General features: G+C 40.2%; 1 protein-coding gene across 2 annotated transcripts in view; it reads left to right on the top strand.

Annotated features, from left to right (window-relative positions):
* Olf413 (DBH like monooxygenase olf413) overlaps positions 1 to 24997 on the top strand; it is a 174998-nt gene that overhangs the window by 119016 nt on the left and 30985 nt on the right. For both annotated transcript variants that reach the window (XM_070669136.1, XM_070669137.1), the window contains exon 3: positions 7764 to 7913. In XM_070669136.1, coding sequence (XP_070525237.1) covers positions 7764 to 7913 — 150 coding nt within the window. The remainder of the gene's footprint in view (positions 1 to 7763; positions 7914 to 24997) is intronic.

A 24997-nucleotide genomic window follows, 5' to 3' on the forward strand; every position in this document is an offset into this window, starting at 1 on the left:
GCGTGTTTCGTTGCGACATTTTTCCACATAATGCATCTGCGACGATATGAACTACATTTGTTGAGAAACACGTTTCTTTTACAAGCTGCCTTTAAAATCTCGATGACGTTACAAGAGAAAGTCGATATTCGCAGTCTCGGTTCGCAAGAATTATTTGAATAATCGAATTTGCTAAAGGAATGTTTCATTAAATTAAAAGAAAATTGTAATAAAAGAGAAGTTCATAAAATATATGATGAGTAAACAAAATGAAAAATTGATAGAAATGGCAGACTATTCTAACAACTGGCGAGTTACATTTTCATGCGAGAATATCTGAATAAAATTCGCCATGCGCTTCTTGATATTCATGAAATTTTCTGCTTATCTCGCGTATCAGTAATTGTTTTCGTTCACCGGAACGATCTAAAGCTGCTGCTCTGAATTTTGAAGCAACACGGTTCTTCTTGAATAAAATATTTATTCTAAATGTGTATTGCGCGTCGATATTTCCGCCTTGCGCGCCGACTAAGTCTCCTTTTTCAGGATTTACGCTAATTCTAAAACGGGTGAGAAATTCCTTAATATCTCGTGAATATTGCTGTTCTTAAAATTCAATTTGCATCATTTACGAACCAAAATGTACTTCGATGGAATCGACTTTGGTAGCCTTAAAAAAAAGAAAAAAAATTTTCCTTCGCTACTTTGTCATCAAAATTCATTTAGAATATCTCGCGGCGGGCTCGCGAGCTTCGGATTATCTCCTCAAGAAGCGGGTGCTTGAACCACGATTATCTCCTTGGGAGCCGTAGTCATTGACGAGAGAAGTCCGCACAGAGAGCGAAAGAAAAAGAGAGCAGAGAGGGAGACTATTTGCACATCACTCAAAGGAGTTGGCGGCGCATTGGGATCTTCCGATCCTTCGCCGTCCACAGCCTCACGCCGTGAAAAGCAATTTACACTGCCCTCCGGACTTCGAATTACTTTTGAATGCTGAAGAGGCGCGCTCTTTTTCGCCGTCAACTGCCGCGATAATGAAATCCCGAGCGATTTTCGAGCGCGACTGTTTGCGCTAACAAGGTGCGACCAATTTCCTTTCGGCGAAAGAAGTTTTTCTTTTTTTTTTTTTTGCTGAGTATCGTACTATATTTTACGAAGTCTTGTCGAACAATAAAAAAAAAAAGTAAAAATGTTGAGAAACTATTTAATGAGATTCAATAAATAAGAAATAAAATTTTATAATACTGCAATAATCGAAGATGATAACAGACGAAACGCGAATATCTCACGATAGTAATATGCTGTCATGAAAATGTGGAGAAAACTGGGTATTGACAGTAGCCTTGCCATTAATCGGTTGTAGCTTGGTGTAATTCGATTTTAGGCTCGTGCCAGTCGCACGAGGAATCGTTTGATCGGCGCAACGGGATGCTTCGGCATCGACGACGTCGCGACGGAGTATTAATGCGCGCGGTGAATTGGGTCGGCATAATTGCTATAATTGTCCGGCATGCGGAATCGGTTACTGAATACATACGTGCGTTGGCTCGCGTTTGGATAACACACGCGTTTCCCTCCCTTTCTCCTTTCCTCTTTCTCTCTCTCTCTCTAGCTTCCTCTCTCTCTCTTCTGTAATGCATTGATTGCGCGTTTGCGTGGTGTGCTCCATAGAACGGAAAGACAGACATTCGCGGAACAAAGCTCCCAGTATGCACAAAGCGACGTAATTGGATGCCGATAATGCCTGTTGATGTCACTGATGTTTCATGATTACGGACTAATCCGACCGTATGAATATCAATAGCCGATATCATAAAGCATAGCTAGCCGACATTATTATTATTATATTATTATCCTTATTTCATATAGTTATATGTAAATGGTTTGGTAAACGGCAACTGTATATGAGAAGCAAAACGCATAATTTTATGTACGGATATATTATTTATTACCGAATGCAACCAATTTATTAAAAATTTTGCAATCTCAAGAAAAAAAATTGTACTTATATTTTATTCATTTTTTTTATTTAGCAATAAAATTGAAACATAAAAGTTGCATTAATTTTAATTTATTAGTTTTTTTTTATTTTTAATCTCAAAAAGAAAATAATAAAACTTCAAAGAAAACGTATTTATTGAAAAATGTAGAGATAATTTTCTTTAATAACCTCAGAAAATGGTAACTGATTGAGTATATAGTGCGGATTGAGAAAAGTCATCATGCGACGAGAAAGAGAGGATGCAATCGCTGTCATCACTTCGTTACGGCTGAAAATTCACGTTCTACGTGTACGTCCAACGCGAAATAGAGAACCATACATTGCGCGAGTTTACTGTCGTACGTGTTCCGAACCGATTTCCTTTTATCGGACCTCCACCGCGGATTCACACCGTGACGAACGTACGAAGTCCAATCGCGAATAACAGGCAATTTCAGGCGATGTAACCAGTCCGAGAGTTTATCCGTCCCAATTGCGTTGTGTGCCCGTGAAAGAAATATATAATGTATAAATAATTGAATAGAAGAAAGAAAAATCGGGTCTTGAAAACGTACATTGTGTTGTTTCCGGCCAGTTATTAAAGAAATATTCTAATAAAATAGATCGATATTAAAAATATGGAGCGATGTGCCATTATGATAAAGTTTTAGAACACGAGATAACTTGGAATGTAAGAAATAAATATAAATGATAAAAATAGAACCGCACGAAATATTTTTTAACCAATAAACATCAAACTAACATAAACTTTTTACGAGGAAAAGATTTGAATTTCAAAAAAAAATTAATGATTTTTATACACATTATTATATAATATAAGATTAGGCTGCTAATTAAAATATTTAAACTCTACAAATATTTTGTGCTGCGTTGCACCCTTGCTACGCAAAATTGATGACGTTTGCTATTCGACGTTTGATTTTCGGAGGGAAGAGTTGAATGCTCTTATAGTATGGTGGGGTGTCGAAAAGGGGTTCGAGAAACGCGGAGGCTTGAAAACTCCGTGACAGACATCTCGGACTTTTCGATTACTCACGTCTCGGGGAAGGCGGAGGAGATGCGCCAGGGGATGGAAAAAAATATATTCTCCACTTCCTATGGCGCGGCGGAAATTGAACAAGTTATGCCTGGCAGACGGTTCCGCAAATTATTTATTACTCTATCGTTTCGCGCGAACTCCTGCGAATCGCGATGCGATGCGACGCGACGGAGCGAAATGAGACGAGGCGAGACGAGACGCGTCCTTCTTGTGTAATTTTTCACGGCGCGATCGATGATAACGCGATCCGTGGTTCCGGCGACGTCGCAGGAATTTTTCCGCCGCGAGGAAATTCCATCGCACCGCATTTCATGTGCGAACTTCGACATTCCGTAATAATGAAAAGAGAAATGTTAATAATTATTATGGACCGATATCGAGTATATTTAATTAAAAAAAAAAAAAAGAAACTAATATTTGATGTTCATGTATTTCTTTCAAGCGTTGCGGTAAGATATTATTCTGTAAAAATAGATACTCTGTTATCGTCATATAAGAGTTTGAAGCGATGTGCCACCGTCGTTCTCGATTTACCAATTTTTCCGAAATAAAGTATTATATTTTTTTATTGCGTTTGTTATTGCGGCATCTTGGGGACTTGATATTTCAGTTGCGAGACGCGAAAAGTATTAAGTACGAAACGCACGCGTACTTTCTTTCAAATTTCCATCAAAACGCCAAACTTGGAAGCAATAACAGCTTGTCTAAGGTTCAAAAGCTTTGCCGTCTTTGTAAAGCCCTTTCTGGTACAGGAATTCAACTCCTTCGTCAGAGACAGCCCTCTTACCTTTTAGTAACCACATACCGTCCGCAGGCAGTTACCCAACAAAAGAACTTACAAGACACGCGACTACCACAGTCGTCGGAAGATACAAATAATTATAATAACGAAAATATTGTCTCGTGAAATCAAAATGTGAAATACCAAAGTATCAATTTATAATTTTAATTCGTTTTTATTCTTTTTTTTTTTTTTTCTTTTTTCTTGCAAAGTTTTATAAATAACTAATCTGGCAATAACTCAGGTGCATTAATACATGCGCATGTTCCACGATTCAACTTTCTGTCTGCATAAGTTCAAGATCTTCATCGTGTACCGCGTAATACTTCTGTCTTTCCATTCAATTTATCGTCTTTCTCTCTTTCTCTCGTCCGTGTTATTTTCGCGCGTTCGCCTTTCTGAAGCTAACGCGAGTTGACGTAGCTCCCGTTCCTATTCTCTCTCCCTTCGCATATCTTGACGTCCGCAAAGGCGACGTGACGCGGGCCCAGGTGAGAACATCAGCCGAGGAAAAAGAAAACAGGCGAAGGATAAGGGACAAGGATGAAGGGTGTCCGGTGCCGGGTAGGCGACATAACACGCGTGACTCGTCGGGAATCACGCAGCACGCGCAGGTACGTGGCTCGCGGCTAAATGAAATTTTAATAAAGCCGCGCCGGAGAGGCCGCGCAGGGTGGAGGAGCGATCCTCACAATGGAACAATGGCTACGAAATCGTTCGGAGGCGTCGGCGCGCTTCTTCCGAAGGAGCAGCCGCGCCGCGATAATTATATCGAGGCGACGGCACGGAATCTCGCCAGAAAAACTTGTCTTCGGTCCTCACGGGGCCGAGGAGAGTCCCCGAGGACGCCGCTCGCAGTCGCTTAACTAAAGGCGAATTTACACGGTTCGCTCCCGATGATTACCCCGGATGAATCATCCAAAATAAATTGGATGAACGCGTTTTTGTTCGAATGTATCGCGCTAAAAGTGGGCTACCCGATTCGCGGCCGATCCGACGCGGGCGTTCGCGTTGCTCCTTAAAAACTTCAAACGTGAGAAAGAATGAGGTCGACGTCGGGGATCCCTCCCTTTGCGGTCCGTACAATAACTCAATTATATATCATCTTTAAGGAGTAAATATACTGTATACACGTATGTACTAAGTAACGTCAAGTTTGCTCGCCTTTCAACTGTAAACTCTTAGCCTGCTATAAACTGTCGGTTTTCTAAGCTCTCGGCTTTAAGTTCTCGACTCTCAACTTTTGACTTTCATCCCGCGTTTCATAACCCGTAATTCCTCACTTTGAACACGCGGGACTCGATTTATATTATTATTGCATGCGATCGGTCCAAGTGGCGATAAAGAAGCTTAATATAAATCCATCGCGAAGCGCAGATCGCATCAATTGCCTTTGCAAATCAGATTAAACGAAAAGCTGAAATCCCGCAATTATTTTATTTCAAATTATTCTGAACAATGGCCGAACATAATTAAAAATGACAGACTCTTTCGTCGTTTAATAATTTTTGTTTAAGCAGTCGATTCGTTCTGGTTTCACTTTAATTCCGGTATATTGTCGAAGAACACGTGTATGAATTCACCTTAACTTTTACCTTCGTTCTCGCCCTTTGTCTCCCTTATGACAAGGACGGGCGCAGCCGTTTCGGTTCGACGATCGTCGTCGCGAAAGAGAAACTCGATCGGCGAGAGAAAAGGGCGAAGCAGGCGCGACGCCGTTGGTTTTTATCGACAACGGCCCGGTTTTTTTTTGTAAGACTATAGAATGGCATTCTAATATCGACATCGTATAAGAAATCGGTGCGCGCGCGTAATTAAAAAAAAAAAACGATGATATTCGGAACAGAAGCGACCGAGCGTTAGATAATTAGCAAAAATTTAAAGTTACCGCTATGATTACTCAGCATTATCTGGTTATTTAGCGGTTATTTTCTGTATCGGGAGAACAAAAATGAAATGCCGATGCCGCACAAGACGAATCCAAGATGAAAGTTACGATAGCGATTGTAAATTTAAATATTAAAACTGGCCTAAATGTTTTCTCGTAACGTAAAATGGAATATAAATAAGTTACGTGGATATATTTATATAGAAAATAAATTTTTTGAATAAATATAAATACCTAAATAAATAAAAAAAAATATATATAAAAAAATAGAATAAAAAAGGTTCAGTTGAATATTAAACTTCTTTCGCGAGATTTTATTATTTTATCGATCGTTATCACGATTCGCGTCTGCTTTTTATAGGTAAGATAAAATATTAATTTTACCAAACCCGCAGTCGATATTACGTGACTTATCCGTTCAATCTCATTATCCGGATTTATAGTACAATGGAAGCGTACAAGTTCTTCATCGCATCTCCTTGCCTTGCGCTTTTTAAAAGTCTTTCTGGTATCTAGTAGAGCACGTCTTAAACATAATACGCAGCCTCGTAAAATAGCAGCGTATAATAAGCTGGTGAATATTTTCATAATACACGTTGTGTCGATAGTGTTGCCTTCCGGCTGACGCTTTTTCCTAACAGCGTTTCGTTGTGCTAAGTTCCGTGCATTATATATCTGCATAAACTTTTGCAGTGTATATGAAACACCTAGCATACGTGTAAGTTTTAAACCCACCTAGAAAAATTTTCAATCAACGTAATGGACGTGGACAAAAACCGAATAATTTATTTCATTATAAAGGAGAAAAATTGTAGTTTATGTCAACCAACTGCGATATAAATTGAAAATAGAAAAATAGACAAAAATATAGATTGAGATTCTAAGAAGACAAAATAAAATAAAAGTTTATAAATTTTTATTAATTAATATTAAAATTCTAGTATAAAGTAATATTAATTTGACGTATAAATTATCATGAAGAGTTTAATAGTTTTACTGTCAAGTTAGCACTGTCAGAGGTAGACCTATGGGTGCTAGTCGTGGCTGATGAAAAGCGGAATGAATTAGCGAGGAAGGGAAAAACGCATGTGGCCGCGTGTCGCCGGCGGGCCGAGTAATAAATTCGTATTTCACGTGAGAAGCGTTGCTAGTGCTCGACTGGTTAACTGTAAATACGAGTGGTCACGCATGGGAAAGCGTTCGCCAGTCTCACGATTGCGACGTTGTTACGAGGATCGATTATTATTACAAGAGGTGTATCCAATTTCGCGTCATTCGCGCGCGAAACCGAACGAGGTGGCCGTTAAGGCGGCGCGTGAGCGCAGATATTATCAGGCAAATTACGGTACGGGGTCTATTCATTTACCTATGAAGTCGATGACCAATCAGTCGTTAACTGCTTAACGGTAACGAGCCGGCACCGCGGATAAATTTTAAATGAGCGAGGCAGGCCTAACCGCGCCTGATGACGCGTCTCTGCATATCGATGCTCGTTGATGAGCGCTCGAGTCGTTAGAGGAAAATCAAGCTGCCTCCCTCATTCGCGGCTGTCCGGAATACTTTGAAAAATGACTCCAGCTGCTGGTGTCGATGGACTACATCGATGTCACGATTTGTTAAGTAACGGTTTCATATTTTGCATGCGACATGTCAGCTGATATTATAATATTCAATGAATAATTCGTCAAGTGAACGCGAAGCAACATTAATCCATTCGTTATGGAGTTCCAGCATTGAAGCACTCGATATTGTCGATATTATTTCCCCCGAGAAAAAACTCGAGGATTATTGGCGGCGTATTTTTATATCTTCTCCCGTGTATTACACCGAAATGCTAGAAAATTTATACGCGACGGTAAAAAGTCGATATTCTTTTCCCTCCGACTCGTCTCGAAGAATTTTTGATATTACTCGACGTGTGGGAGGGGAGGTAAGTTTTTTTACACCGCGAAAATCGATCTTAACTTTACGAGAGAAGAAAGGGCCGAGAGTGCAAAGCGTTTTGCACGATGCGTTATATACTTTATGGTCCCGTTGGCGCGGATTTTAACATTAAGTCGTCGCTTGTTTCCAGGACCGACACGTCAAGGATGCCAGCAGAGATCCGCAGATGGATTCGAGCCAGGACTACCGGTTGTTACTGGGTTACGAGAACAAGACGCACACAGTGCTCCGTTTCAGCAGACGATACGACACATGCGACCCGCGGGACCTGAAGATCACGGTAGGTGATGCGATTTATGCAGCTCGAAAGGAGGAGCGCGGAACAATTTCCGGAGTACACAAAAGCACGACGAGATTTACTTGGCACGCTTATCTTACACTATTTTTGTCGCGATCTATGCATTAGTATCCTATAGAGAAAGACTAATATGAAATTTATTTACGGATGGAACAGCGTAAAAGGCGTTTACCCGTACTAATACATTTCGTACCAGTTATTTTAACGTAAATGAACTTAATTCGGAGCACGAACGCTTAAACAAATTAAAACTCGTAAAGAGAAATATAATTTTTTAATGTATTCAAAAAAACTGTTTTTCCACTCCCAGTCTTATTAATGTTTCTATATTTAAAACGGAAAATTTTTTTTTTATCGCTCTAATTAATACAAAGGCCCGTTGATACGAGCGTAATTTTCTTCTTATAAATACATTTAAAATTAATTAAAAAACGAAAAAAAAAATACATATATATAGTATATACTCTTCAGTTTTAAAGCACGCATGTAAAAATGTTAAATACAAAAGTATAGTTGATTACTGCATTTAATTATGATATCCACAGTCGCGAAAATGTTGAGAATGTTTGTGCTTCGGAGCTGGACTCGAATTAAATTTCGGCGGCTCGTTATCGCAATTTTCCTGCGCGATGTTCCGTATTCGTTCCGAGGCAGCACCGACCTACTTCTTTATTTCTCCGGTAATTAACTTGGAAATAGATTGCGCGATACAGCCGTCCTCGGCGCTCGAAGGTGCTCGGTACGGGCTTAGCCCGAAGAAAATGAGATTACGCCGGTGTTGCGATCTGCTCTAAGCCGCGCAACGTGAAATGTATGACGACCGATGGGGCTGGCAAAGTCCAAACTCTAAACTAGCCCTCCGTTACAGCGACTAGAGCCGCATTTACTAATAGCCTCATCGATACGCAATTATGTTCCTCGATACCGCGACCGGGAAAATAAAGTTACGCTCGTTTTTGAAAGAACTAGTCAGCGCCAAACTTACGACCGATATTTCTCGCTTCTTCCGATCTCTTAAGCTTGCCGAGCGCATCTTGCGAGATACAGATCGGATAAGAAGAAGCAATAAAACGGTGCCCGCTGCCCGTTCACGCGAGGTGGTTAAATACAGGAAGCACGGCACAGATGCACAGTTTCGTTGCAAAAAATCGTGCACCTTTAATTCCCGAGCTTGTAATCGCGTGTCATTAACTATTAAGTGAAACGCCAAGTCTTCGGAAAAAGAAACTTTATTGCTCTGCTTTGCGCTCTGCTGTTCAAAACGTTCCTGCTTTTGAGCTTCGCGCAAATGCGCTCCACTATGAAATCTCTTTGTACGCTCTCGATGCTTACGGAAAAGTGTAATAAAAATATTGATTTTACGTAAACAAATATATCGTTTTGTTTTTGATGTAAGAAAAATAGATATAGCAATTAACGTTATACAGAAAGTATTTCAGCACTGCGATATTGGAAAATGTAAATTTTATTTTTTTAAATAATTTCTGTTTATTATTCAAAAAAAAAAAAAAAAAAAACATAAATGTTAGAGATCCGATCGTTATCTCGAATTTTTTTTGCAAAGCTAACTGCGGATTGAATGAAAGATTAATCGAAGTTCTTTGACCGTATCGCGTTACTTAAGAGGTAAATACGTATTCTCCTTTCGTTTGATCAGCGTTTTCTCCGGCCGCTTATTAGCGCCCATTATCGTCACTTCGTTATCTCTTGTAGAAAATCTCGCGACGTGTTATCGACTAACGGCGCTTAACACACAATTGTCGGGGTTCGATTTTCCACCTGATCGTATTATTATCGCGCATCAATTTCGGGCGAGAGCTTGCTGCGATGCGATCTCATCGTTTGCCCGCGCGTGCATAATTCGCTGCAGCCACACCGCTATCGAGGCTGCCGGTCGATGCCACGTGGATAAACGCCGTACGTGTTCGTAAATATTCGCTCGCGGTAAATCGAATAATTCCCCCGCGTTACGTAACGTCGAATTAAACGATATTTTCGAGCAACGGATTTTCAGTTAATGCTGAAACAACGTCCCTTTCGATATACCAATTACGCGATCGTTTTTCTGAGTTTACGCTGCGCAACCATTTATCTCCGTATTATGTGGAAAAGGAAAAACATAATATCAGATTAATCGAAATTATTTTAAATTTATATTTAGATTGTTTAATTAATTTTTAGTTTAAACAGATTTGACGTGAAACTTATGGGTTATTTTAAAATGTATGACGATAAAGGCGGGTTAATTTTAGATAAGAGATTGTCGTTTATGAAAAATTCGATGGAATAATTATTTAATATTAGTGGCTAAGGAAGTCACTACTTAATTTTTATACATATATTTATGGACATTAAAATTAATACTTTTATAGAATCAAATTCTTTGATTTATCGTACTTCGCTGTTCCGATGTATAAGTAAGAACGAAAATTGTTCCCTGAATTATAAGAAACAATTCGAGGTAACAATTTCGAAATGAACGGAGTCGTTGGCCGATCGCGTTGTTCAAATCGCCAATCTGTGCCAAGACGATTCACTTCTTCATCCCGCGAGCGCAAGAAAATTCCTCACGGTCGCGATCATTTTAAGTATCGTTTCTCTCTCCGGCGAACGAGAACGGATGAAGACGCTGGCGACGATGGCAACGACGACGATCTCATTCCCCGACGAGAATGTCCGTCTAGCGGTCGAGTCATCGAAATACTTGGCTGCGAAAATAAAAGCGGGCCGCGATTTCATCGCGACGAGAAAACGACCGAGTCAGCGGGACCCCTCTCTCGGAGCTCTTATCTGATTGCGTGACGTATCGATACCCGATATAATATTTTTGCGAGGCGTCGCGTTCTATCTTTGTCGAGAGATACAATCGTGGGTGCAGCAGACAAAATTGGCCGCGAGAGAGATATAATAAGACACGCTTGGCGACCCCAGCGATATTGAAAGGGAGGCAAAAAGCGGCAGATCAAGTTTACATATAAAGTGCAAAGGGAACTCGTCACGTGAATCATTTCTGGACTTAAAAGCCATTTTTTTTTTTAACGCGTCACGTTACACACAGCTTCGAATGATTTGTCGAAACCAACGCAGCACGTAATCGCGTTCGTCAAACAGCGAAGAGTGTTTTAAAACTCTGGCTCGCGATCTCGGTATAATGCACGTTAGATTGGATTGCGCCACGGGAGACAAATTACGCGGAGAAAATATCGCGCGAGTCTCGCGCGCCATATCCTCGCGTGTTCGAGCCCTTCGGTTGAAATACCATATTTTTCCGCGCCGATATTTCCCCGCGATCTTCATCGGCGTAACAGAATACGAAGATGGATGCTTACTTTCTCGAATATACGCGAGATGCACACGCGGCGACATGTTTGTTCCAGAAACACGTTCACGAAATGTAGCGCCGTGCCGATGTTATCAAGAATCCCGTACCGTTTGCGTCATCGATAGAAATCAAATATTGAGATCGCCTCGGGGAGTTATTACTTTTCGAGTTTCGTCTCTGCCCTCATACTTTACAGAGGCGCTTATCTCGAGTTTTCCGTCCCGAATTTAGGAGCCGGGGATTTCCGCGATCGTACGTAGATCGGCAATTTTTCCGAACCTCCAATTGCGCTGCCAAGTACACGAACGGCGAGCCACCATTCGCCGAACTTATTGCTTTCAAGCGCGATCATAACATTCAAAAATGGAAATTAGTTTGTACAGCCGCGCCCGGCTTAATATATCACTGTTAAAATGCACAAATAAATATTTATGTGCAACATATGAATATTGAAGCGTGCATTATTCAATATTACTATGCAAAATTTTTTTTTAGTTGACTGTTTAAGTATACCTTAGAAATTAAGCCATTAAAAGTACTGTAACGTTTTGCGTCTTGAGATTTATCGATTTCACGTGCAATCTTTATACTTATCGCTTTGCGGATTTTTATGGAGCTATAAACACTGCATATCGCCGTAATTTCTCTTTCAGTACCGTGACAGTATTTTAAAACAGCCCAATGACGTTTCTACGAGCTGCGGAAGGCACCGCGTGACACTACGTAGGAAATAAGAACAATGCTATTGTGCGACTGCGAAGTTGGAATAGCCTCATAAAGGGTTAACTCGCCCTCACATTCGTAACCCAATTTCGCTCACCTTCCCACGCGGACATAGCCCGCGCAACTCGCAACTGAAGTTTCCAGGCCGTGCGCGAAACTCTCGATCAATTTTTCTAATTCATCTCGCAATATTCTCTCGTTTTTCCATCAGATTTTCTGCATAGCAGGAAATCGCACACAGTAAAAATCGTGAAAAAAAAAAAAAAAATCTATTGTTCGGAGGAAAAACTGTATCTACGAACGAGTTCGTTCCTCGACGAAACAGCGGTAGAAAAATGTTTAAATTTACTTAACAGAATTCGTGTGCAGTTCCGTGTCCATTATATAAATCAAATCGAGCGTTCAGTTCTAGTCATACGTGTAAACGAGCTATCTTTAGGATTTATTTCTTTTCACGTCGGTTTATATATATATATATATTTTTTTTTTTTTAAATACGGGTGCTCTTGAAAGCGTGGCCGCCTGAGAACAAATTAATTAGCGATATCGGCAAATGCCCGTGCCAGGAACAATGGCGGAGTTGGTTGCCGGGAAGTTACAATGGACCGATGTGTTAAGCTGCGCCCGCTCGTGACCTCGGCGCCGGCCACTTCGGTATACTGACGCAAATGCGATGTCCGCAGTACATACAACGATATGCTGGTATTAGCTTTCTAGCATGGCATGCCACCACCGTGCCCGTGATGAGATGCTTCGCATCAAACTCAGAGGAACTGCCTTCTCGATTTAAGCGGTATTTTCGCAACAAAAATTAACTGACAATTCCGAAACTTTGAAAATAAGATATTCAACTTTAATTAATTGGATAATTAAATATATAAATTGCACATGAGAAATATTTTCCTAATTATTATTACATCGATTTATGCCTGCGAGAAAATTTTACACACAAAAGTTAATGTACTCCCAATTATGTACAGAGTTCATGAGAGTTTTAGACGAGAGGAAAAAAAAAAAAAAGGAAAAAAAAAAAAAATTATGCACGGACCAAAACTTTTTACGTTAAATGTGTTTTAATCGACAAAAATATAACTTTTATATCGCACTTAATTAAAATTTTGCTCTCTGCATACTCTTCACGTTTAATTTGTCGAAACTTCCAATTTCAATGATTAAAAACTTCATAATTGCCGTTCGTTTTACATTTTCACGAAAGAGAAGCTCATTTCGAATTAATTCAAGAGTACACTCGTGAAGTTTGATGCAAAAGCTCAGAAAATGTTATGCCGTGTAATTTCTCCGTCGTGTGGGTGCGTACATCTATGCGAGCGTATAGATAGAAAACATACTCCCATCCGTCCATCGGCCGTATACATATTCAAACTTCCGTTCGCCGGCGGAATTAATCAATTTTTTCAATTTCACGGCGTCCATACACATTTGACTCGACCATCGCGGCGACTTGTAACGATACGGAGTTGTCACTCGAACACCCGGCTACCTCGCTTACGTTGGAATATCGTAACGGTAGATCAGCCCGGTTAGATTTATGGCGTCGCAAGCTCTGTTTCGACGGAATTTCGCGAACAGTATACGCCTCGCGCGATTGCCGCACTCGGTTACTTTTATTGCCGCGTCGATTCGCGAACTGGCTTTTCGTCACACGATTGTTGGCCGTGGTGCAGCGAAACTTTCGGTTTGATAGAAGTGGAATGATACATGAACGGTATTACGACCGTGGAGTACGCGACAGTACATTGCACTTTGTGTTGGCGATCGTGAGAGAGAACAAGAAATTGCAGAGATGAACGCATCAGTGAGATTTTATTTTAATAAAAAATTAAGTAAAAACGAAAAATCAGTCTCGTGCCCCTGCGTCTGTATTTTATTTACGCTTATAGTTCTCGCTTTATAGCTTCGTGACAAAAATGTGCCTCGCGCCACGTTCGGCATTCAGCGTCGTTTTGCAACGTAGACCGATGCGATTTTCAGTACGCATTTGGAACGCATTCGGTGGTTATCCGCGCAGTCACGCAAATTTGAATTAACATCGCGCTGAATTGCGAAACGAAGACCACGGAATTCTATTCTGCTATAAAATGCGCTTCGCTATTAAAGATCGGGATGTTTTAAATATGTTACGCGTTTCCTGTAACTGTATTTTATATGTATATTTACTTGCAAAAAAAATTGTTGAAAATATTGTCCTGTATCAGAAATAGTTCGACGATCCGTCTATAATACTGCCGTTCGAAACAATTTGAAATTGCGAAGCCGAACGTGGGAAGCCGAGCGAGTTTCGCGTCGCAAGATTTTCCTTTGAGGAACCGCGATGTGTGCGAGTCATGCGCCGGCCGAGAATTTCTCGCGGCGCGGTATTATGCGGCTCCGGATCGACGTCACTGAAAATTTCCACTTTGTGAGGCTCTCCGCGATGCTGTTCATACATACACGGTGCCGCGGTCCATGAGTTTCTTACGAGGCTCACTCGTGTGAAATCCTCCTGAGGAAAATGCACCACAAAATAGTGCATCACGTTTCGCGGGAACACATGAGACTTACGGAAGGAACAAATTTTCTAGAAGAGAAAAGGCTAGCGAAAGAACGGAGGCAATTTGTGGTCCTAAGTTTACATATCTTTGTACGCGTGATATCATAATTTATTTCGACATTTGATTAAAGAAGCCGAAATTAAAATGACTAATTTTTATATTATAAAAATAACGGGAAGATCCTACCTAATGCAAATAATATAACAAAAAAAAATATATATATTTCAAAAAATTTAGTTATATGACAATGCTCTAAATATGATTGAAAATTAATCTAAACGAGGAGCCTAATTTAGAAATGTCTTGTGGAAAAATGACGATTAATAATTCTGAATAAGTACGCGGTACGATGCATAACGTAAGAAAGAATAATGAAAAAGCACTGCGAGATTACGATATCTCAAGCCGCGTAGAAGTTACGAAGGTGATATGCGAAGCGTGGAAAATTTTTTAATTAATCGCGAATTTTGCGTGCGGGAAAAAAAGTAAGCGGGACGAATGGGAAAATTGTCAGAGAAATCCTAGGAAGTGACGATAACGAAGCCTTCGCGCACGCGACGCCCGTGTGTGTACCTTTTCAACGTGTACGCTTGCGTGTACATGCGTATGTGTGACTAGAGGGTAGATTGGTGATGCCTTACAGAGGGGAATTGGCTAGCTGTGACCCGATTCTGCCTCCATTTCGCTCTCCTATCCGTAGCCCTATCTAGTTTACCACTTCGCTTGGCGGACAAAGACGCGGGAGTATAGGAAGAACGCGTGTGACGCGTGAGGAGAAAAGAGGCAAGGGCCAGCTAGCTAGTCCGAGTACACGCGAGGTCTTTTCTTGACAGTGGAACTGATCGCTATTCCGAATGGCTTGGCTGGATGTAAAAAGAAAATCGAATTTGACCGATGCCGTTGGGAGAGAAGAGAGTCGCCTGGTCGCCCAGGTGTGGCACGGACGGCGGCTTATTGGGATACGTATCCCATTCGTAGGTGGAAAGGAAAGCGAATGTAAGGGAAAGACGCGATTCTCACCGGAAGGAAGGAAGGAAGGTAACGGAAGGAACTATTCGGCGCGACAGGGAATCGAATCAACCCCAAAAACCCCGGGATATTCCACGGCAGACAGGGGTGAGATTACGTGCATTTGGAGACAATTATCGTCGCGCCAATTCGATTTCGATCGGCTATCACGCTCCGCGTGCAAGTCAAGCCTTGTCGATCAAAGCTTCTCTTTGGAGCTTAAACGAAATCTCGTCGGTCTTGTTACACCGGTGGCTACGATACAAAAAAAAAAAAAAGAGAAATAGCAGAGCCTCGTAAATCGCGTACACTAAAATGATTTACAACGCAGAATAAAGTGGCATTTTTTTTAAAAGTATTTTAACAACTTTGAATTCTTAGTATTTGATACTGGTATTAGTACAGCATTTAAATCGTTAAAAGGTACTTTGATGTTTTTACGCCAAAGTAAGTATATTGCAATATCTAACTTTTCACCGTTTAATAATTCACGAGAGAAAAGTATCGTGAACATTTCTTAACAGTTTGTCTTTATTCACTCGGAAACGTTAACTTTTGCCGATATTAATTTTTTTTTTTTCTTTTTTTGGAGGGTCCGTACTTAAAATATTCGGTATTAGCCACACGTTCGACCGTATTCTCGCCCTGTCGAGGTTCAGGGGTGCCCTTGATGTCGATCAAGAAATGCAGCGCACAGGAGCGCCCGCTCGTAAAAATTGTCCGGAAGTTCGCACAAAGGGAAAACTAACCGCGTGCAATAACGAGCGCGAATTGCACTATAAAGGAGAGAAAGAGAGAGAGAGAAAAGAAGGAAGAATAAAGAGAGAACGAAGAGAGGGAGGCAGATGCCTCTTTTTTTTCCTGCTTTTTCCGCGCGAACAATCTACCTCTTGTCAACATGTTTGTTAAAAAGAGACAGGGGGCAGCGGGGGCGAAGACGCAGGGAAGCAGAAGACCACCGGAAAGTGGAATACGCTCTTCGGTAACTAATGACAGTTCGGAGAAGTTTGCCTTGCTCCTTGCACCGCTGCCCTTCCAAGTTTTCCAATCGGCCAAAAACTCGCAAACTGACATTTACCTAGAAGGATTTACTTTGCGATATACCGGGGACCGTCTCTTTCTCTACCTCTGTTATCGGCGGCTCTTTCGTCTGGCGCGACCATCGACGCCGGGAGCGCTTTCCAATCATCCCGGCGCGTTCGACTTCTCGTTTCCCTACCTCCGCCGTCTTATCGAATCTTTCTTTAAACTAAGGCGACGCGATAAAATCCGCGGGAGCTCGCAGCTCGGGTTCATTCACTATAATCGGAGAGATGTTGGGGGTGGAGGAGAGAAGGGCCCAATGATCGAAATTGTTTTCGTGCGCGTATCGTCTAAAATCGCCTCGAATGTTATCTTGAGGTATGTCGAGCGCGATATCACGCAAGGGAGGTCTCTATCAACAAAAATGTAAAAGAGTTCGTTCTCCAATTTTTTTTTATTTTTTAAAGAGTTATGATAAATATTTAAAATATATTAATGACAAAAGACGTATTAAAAATTGAGATAGATTTTCCAGACATCGGTTTCTTATTACTTCTATTTTTTTTTTCTTTTTTTTTAAGATAATAAAATAAATTGGAAAAAGATGAAAATTAAATAATCTTGTCTGGGATATCTTTTAAATTACTTTGCGCTACTTGTATTTCTGTTTCTCGCGACTGTAGAATTCCGATTTTATCCGTTAAAAATCTGTCAATATTTTTTAAAGTTATCACTCGTATAAACATTTCGGGTGTATTGGAAACATATAGGTTCTTTTAAAAAAATGTATTTGCAGTGTTGAAATGAAATACTTGCTAGAAGCATGGCAGTGCTCGTTGCGATGCACGCATCCTGGGTTACAAATATTGCCGATATACGCGCGTAGTGACTTGATGTTTATGGGAAACTATTTGTGTTTGTAGCAGTCGTACTTTTTTTTTCCTCTATTTTAACATGCGCGCCGAGACATGTATTTTTCATACACGTGGTGTACAAACGCACGAGATGCCTTGATAACAATTTTAGAGCGTATTGTGACTTAATTTTTATATCGCTAGACGCGCTTCTATTATTCTTCGTTCTATTATCAAACAAATTAAATTAATAAAAAACTGTGTCATAAGCTTAAAGATAATAAATTTCATATAATGACGTGCAAACGATTGTCGGATAAAATGTGATTAATTGAAACAATGATTTTTTTTTTTTTTTTATCAATAGTAGCATCAATATTCGATGCGATAAAGTCTCTCGCGCGGTTAAAGGCTAAATCAAAGTAATCGATTTTGCCCGACGCGAGGTTTTACCGCAAACTTCGTGAATACCGCGCCAGTTTGCTCCGATACGTTGCGACGCTACGTGAGTGATAAGATTATACGTTGCAGCGAATGCATTCGACCTTCGCAATTTCGTATTCACTCCTGCAATCTCGTAGAACGATACTCGAGTGTGCCAAGAAGATGTTTCCGCGCCGCTTGAATGCCTATATTCTGTTAAACGAGCGGTTATTCGTTTGCGAGTTTCGAAATGTCATTTAGCTTTTTACGGGAGAGTTAGGTGGATGAACGAGTACGGAGATTTTAATATTATTTATCACTTTATGTAAATTCTAGCGTACCAATTTTTTAATTGTTACTCGTATTTCTACCCCGTTAATTAATTTCTAAATTGACGCGCGGCGAAACGTTATCGGGTCGCGAGTTTCGTTATTTTTATCTTCTAAAACGTACCGCGTTAATGCGGGCACACGAATGCACGGCATTCAGAGTAATTCTGTCAAGTCAACGATATGCGAGAAGCTTGTGTGATTAATCTCGTCTTACGATTAGGAAGGTGTGCTTTTGTAGTGGAGGAGCTTTCTCGAGGTCGAACTACGGACAGTAACGTGTCCAACAGCTTAATCTTTAACTAATCCGGGCTCCCTTCGCGCGTCGCCCGCGAGGAATTAGGGGTAATCCGAAACACGGGTTTAATGACCAACTACTCCTCATATAGCCGCACGTCGAATCCGAGGTAACCGCACGTTTACACAGCCTTAATAAGTAGCGATCTTAAGGCCCATTGTTTGAACGAGATTGGCTAAGTTGTAAATAAGGGAATTACGAAGGCGGATTTTAGCACGGGCACGTAGAAATTTTATTAATTAACTATCGTAACAAGAGGTTGCATATTTCTTTTTTCAATAATCTTATCTTAAAATAGTTGTTAGATCGAATTTCATTCCTTGTCGCCGCTTCTTTCGCGATGCTGATTATTTCTCTCGTTGGGTCACTTCGTGTCGCAAGTGAATATAAGCTCAATTTTTTATTATTTTATTTATTTTAATTATTAATTTTTCGCGTGTAATGTAATTTGCTCAGAGGCAGGGGATGAGAGAACGGGAAGAAATCATTCATCGGCAAACCGGCCGGCGCGGTATATACATGCGGCACATGTGAAACTCGACGCACACGACGCTAAAGTCACGTTCGCTAGCTGCCGTCGTCATATCTGCCTTTCAGCGTACATACATGTGTATCACTTTCGGTTATGAACGGACCGTCTCTCGAATATGTGCTGCAATGCATTGGTTTTTAATTATGTCGAATATGATACTACAATAAATTGCTTAATTTTGATTGATTTTATTACGAATTATTTTTGGTAGATTGATGACGATAATTAAAAATTTTTTTTTTTTTTTATTTGAGTTAAATATCGGATTTGCGTAAAGACTGGCTTACAATCGCATGCAACAAAGTGCAATTAATCTCTCGCAAGTCGACAAGTATGCCGTGACCTTGTCGATCGCGATCAAGAGGATCCATTAATAAAGTAGATCCGACAAACGATTTCAGCGGGCGATGGTGCACCCTGCGCTCCACGGAATTACATCGTGGCCGTGCACGATAGTTTACAGTTATTTATAACGAGATTTATACGCGTCCATGTGCGGAATAAGGATGTGATTTATGGCGTGGTGAGAGCAAGGTGATACTCAAAAATCGTTTTCTTTTACAGCTGCGCAAACAACAATTTGTAGCATGTAATCGTTTACCTATCACATGTAAGAGATTTTGGATCTATTACATGAGAGCAATAATAAGGATTGCGCTGTAAAAATATTTGTCGGAAGAGTGTTTAATGCTGATATGAACCTGATTTCCTTTACTTATAACATGACAGTGTAGTCACAATTTTGTAAATTTTTAATTAAATTAATAGAACACGATAAATATTATTAACATATGCACAAGTACGTACATGCGTGATTTTTTTTTTTTACCGTTTATTGATTTGATGACGAAAATCGTATTCGATATATATAATTTTATATTTGTGAGGACTAAAAATTGGAAACCAAAATTAAGAAAATGAACGTCTTCTTAAACGTATGTTTCATTATTTTCTAAAATGCGTAAAGATCCAATTTCGATCTTGCATCGTAATCGCTACTTTAATCGCTTTCCGACTTTTATCTTCGCGGAAATTATTCTGGTTACGTTCTAATTTTATTTGCGTTTGCGATGATGAACGCGCACATTAATAGCAAGATTACATTGTACACGAAGGGCTTTGACACGTGAGGCCTGCCTTGCCGCTCGGCCATGAAATGCTAAACGAAACTCGTGCCTGATCCCGCTTCGCATATAGCCGCGGCTTTGATAAGCTTCGCACGCGTATCGATCGGGTCTGGGCGTTTAAACTGTCCGATCGTCTCGACCCTAAATGCCAGCGGGGAAATGTCCGTTGGCGGCGATAATGCAACTATTATGTCCGCGGTTATCCTTCGAATCGGAACTGGCGCGGTTAACAGATATGAGAAGTTGGCGGGTTAATTCCACGCGCGGCGTACGCTGTTAAATGTATTTGCAAGAGAAATCCGCGAAAGGCTCATATAAAACTTTATAATTGATCAACTAAACGAATTTCTTACACAGTAATAGTTTTTCATCTTGGAACGTTGCTCACAATTCTATTTAATTTGAAGATTCTACGAGCGAACGACGTTCCTTAGCATACTCATAATAATTTATGTGCTGCACCGTTAATTATTACAGTTTCTGTGTTATGTTCAATAAGTGAACGATAAAACTCGCAGTATATAGTTCATTTATCTTATATAACTTACTTTCACCATCCACATTCGTTTTCTAGCCGCACTTGTATTATTTAATTGGCTGTTGCGCTGTGTCAACTGTCTTTTATCGCCGAGGAAATGGGAAAGAAGTTTATTGAATCACAATTTCTATCCCCAACGGGATCTCACGTTTGTCGCATAATATGGCTGCGAAGCGATGCAAAATTGTCTGGTCGCATGCGACACGACCGCGTCGGGCCGAGGGGCTCGCACGAAAGCTCACCCGCTCACGCGGTCTCGATCTCGCTATTCTCGCGACGCATTAAAACTCGGGCGAATTTTCTCTCTTTTTCTCTCTCTCTCTTTTTCGCGCGGTGCGTGCTCGTTGCACGTTAAATTCATTCCGCACGACGGGTATAATGCTTTTTAACGAGTTTGCGTAAGCGCTCGATCAACGAACTTGGACAGAGTCCTGAGATTTATGCCTCGGGTTGAAGACGTTGCGGTGAAGGGAGCTCAGCTGGGTCAAGAGCCGCTAAAGCAGCTATAGAGTTCCTTGACTCCGATGACCCAGAATTATTGCACTTTATTTTTTTTTTTTTTTTTTTGCAAGCTTCCTACGAATTAATTTTTATCCTCGGGCTAAATGTGGTTAAAAATCGGATTCGCGAAAGAATCGATACTGACGAGGTCGCCTCTCTTATCACTCAACAATTTTATTATAAAATTATTATTTTATACCGGTTGGTGTTATTTCTGATCGTATATTATTTTTGCACGAGCAAAATCTTTTAAATATCCTTACTTCGACTTTTAATACGACTTTTAATACGACTTTTAATACGCAGAGGTACACGCTTGATTATTAGAAACATCGAATATGTGAGCCTTTAAATTCATAATTGCCCTACATCTTGCTATCGTTTATGGATATTGGTGTATTCATCGCGTACGTACAGCTTTAACGCTGCTCGACAATCGATTGGGGTCGCGATCGAAATGACGGCAGTTTCAAATTTCTGTTGGTAGAATTTAGTTCTATTAACGAATTCGCGTCATATCGACGAAACAACCGCGACTATTTGAGTTCTGGTCAGGTAGGTAGCCCGTGTCCCAGGAGTGTTACCTGAGAGCGCGCCGAACAGATGGCAATGTGTTGCTTTTTAATTGGATTGAACTCTACAGATCGGAACTCGGCATAGTCGCGACACGTTCAGCATGGCCGTATTAAAATCGATCGTTTCCTGTCACCCTGGGAGTTCGATTGTATTTACCGAGTAACGTCATTCGTCGGAAAGCACCATATCTCGCTTGCGTGACAAAGTTTCATGTCACTTTTTTTTATCTTTCTTTTTTTTTTTTTTTCTCTAGATAGAATATCCACCGGACTTATTATCGGAAGTACATCGAGCGTCTCTGTGCGCAATCAAGCGTAATTTTTCAGATACTTATTGCGAAGACTCTTAGACTAATGAAAATAAAAAAGAGATGGAGACCCCTGTATCTGTTGACACCCTGATCTCGTTCGTATTAAAAATCGTAATCTCCTTTTTATTGAAAAAATATATTTTGCGATTTATTTTAATAATATTTATTTTAAATAATTTAAAAATGAATATTGAATACATATCTTTAATCTTTGAAATTTAATTTTTACTCGCATCGCGGAAACTGATTTCCAGTCGTTTGTTTTGAAATTTGTTCCCATTAATCAGAAATGACCGATACGTCCATTACGTCGCGAGAAAAGGATATTCGTCATGAAAATTAATATATCTTTGAATTAATATTTCATTCCGCTCGAATAGAGAGTTATCGGAGTTGATATTCGAGACAATACCGCGTATTACTTGAATACGACGTTACGGCCTATGCAAATAATAGAGGTCGATATATATTGCGCAACAATTGAAACTTGGAGAAACGCTACGGGACATTTGATCCATTATAACGAAGCGTCACTCGATTCCGAGATCGTGAACGGAACTGTAACCGATGTTTGAGTTCCGGTCAGGTAACACACGTACCCCAGGAGAGATACCTGACCGGAGAGCAGACTGCGGGAGTTATCGTGTACTTGATCCTCCTCTCGCGTTCCAAAACGGCGGCACTTCGCTCACTTATCCGTGGAGACAGTGCCGTTGGAGTTTGCGTTAAAGTTTTGCCACTTCTCAATTTCCGACTTTTCTCCTACCGTGTCCTTAAACTTCCTTCCCTCGTTTCTCTTTAGGCCTCTGATGTATGCCCCCGTTTCATTCGAATATTTGCTAAAGACAATGCAAACCGGAAATTTCAACCGTACGCTCTTCCTCGTTTCTCTCACTGTTTGGCTTATTATCTATTGACCGTTTCACGTGGTTTGTCTATTAATGCATATCCATATGTTTAACTCCGTTATATTCAGTTTAACGAGCAGCTTCATGTTTAATTATATAACAAAACGTCTGTTTATAACATAATGAAGATTTAACGTGCTCTGTTTTGTTCCTCATGCATTTTCTATTGTTCTTTGTAATGCTCGAGATTGAACGGAACGTCTATACGAATAGATCTACATCACGCTTTTTCACGCTTTCTTTTTGCGCGATGATCCATGCACGTCTCTATCCCATCGTGGTTGCGACCGGAAGTTAAACGAAAAGGTAATCCCGTGCAAATATCTCGGAATCAGCGATAGTTCCCACTAACTTACGGGCGAACAACTCTTTCCCGTTTCCGCGCTCGGGTTATCGCGCATAATATATTGTCCGCCGAGTGGAATATCGTGTCGCGGCTACCGTCGACGAGCCGCAAACTGGAACGAGCAAAGCCGAAAATTTTCCTATAGTTTAGGACACCTCGACCGACGAATTTAAGGGAAATTTGTATACTTGAGATTAACAATCGTACGAAAATAATTAGTTGATAATCATGATACAAATAACGTTACACTTATAACGCTGTATAAAACGACACGTAAATCAGAGTCTTAAAAATAGATTTCTGTATGTATGATTAAACTATTTATAAAACGCCGATTTTATTCTCTGTAAACATATTTAATTTTCTAACTTATAAATATAAATTATTTTTTAAATTGCTTTTTTTTATCGATATACAATTAAGTATCATCGATATATATCACCCTTTTTATCGCGAATATTTTTTAAAACACGGATAATATATTTTTTTTATAGATATGTAGATCTATATATTTCTGAGAAATTGCTTTTGTAAGCTGGAATGCTTGTCGAACATAAATATTGCATAAATTCAAAGGCCGCAGTCATCATGTAGTCGATACGGCTGACCCAACTCGTAATATCTTCTATTTTTACGAAATATTTACGTCCCCAAATGCACGATGCGCGTATATAGAAACCGCAGAAATAACGTTCGAACGAACGTACTTTGCAAAGGAATACGCCATTGATATCTATGTGCGGGAACAGGAATTTGTTCGAAATGAAATTTTTGCAAACAGTGCTCGCCCGATGGATTTTTCTCGCCCATCTATAAGCTCATATTCGGCGGACAATGGAAAATCATATAGTGCGCTCCACAATGATGAGGTCTTTTTACGATTTACGTAACTTTTTAAGATATGATTTTCAGATTTTGTCATTGCAAATAAAAGTTTCATATGAATATATATAATACGATTGGATTCAAACATAAATTTATACAACATGTTCTTAGGTGTAATATTTTTTAAAAATTCATTATTATACATATAGTCATTCCCTTTTTTTTTATTTTTTATTTTTGTCTCCTTTTTTTAACATTTGACTAGAAGGAACTTCAGCTAATCAGCTAAACATCAATTTTTTATAGATAGGAATAGTCGCTGTTTCGTACTTGCACGAAAGAGATCTCGCAAAAAATATATATATTTTTTTTTTAAGACACTCTTCAAGATCGATCCGTCATATTATATCTACCGCGTCGTGAACTACCCTGTACGTTTCATATATGTAATACGCGCACCGATGACGAATATCGTCGAAGAATCTGGGCCACCGATTGGATTCCGCGCGAAAAGAGACGGGCGGTGCCAAGTTGCATATCGCAAGTCGTGTCCGCGCGTACGTGCACGTGCACGCATGCACTGATCCGCATCTGTAGCCGACGTATCCTCCGTACGTGCAATTCCGCACCGTTCGGCGGAAACGAGTAGCGAGAGATCCATTTCGAGCTACGACTCGAAATTACTTCGGATGGAACGCCGGATATCGAGAGCTCGGAGAGTGATCGTTATCGCCGGAATAATTAATCCATTGCCCCAACTCCTTGATTTGTAATGTCGGTTGCAAATCGCTAGAGTCAGGATAGCGAACGAGTCCATTAATGCCACAATTAAATCTATGATTAAATTTAGAGTTTTTATTGATTTATTCTG

This window comes from Cardiocondyla obscurior, linkage group LG18 (assembly GCF_019399895.1).
Source record: "Cardiocondyla obscurior isolate alpha-2009 linkage group LG18, Cobs3.1, whole genome shotgun sequence".
In the NCBI taxonomy this organism is placed as follows: Eukaryota; Metazoa; Arthropoda; class Insecta; order Hymenoptera; family Formicidae; genus Cardiocondyla; species Cardiocondyla obscurior.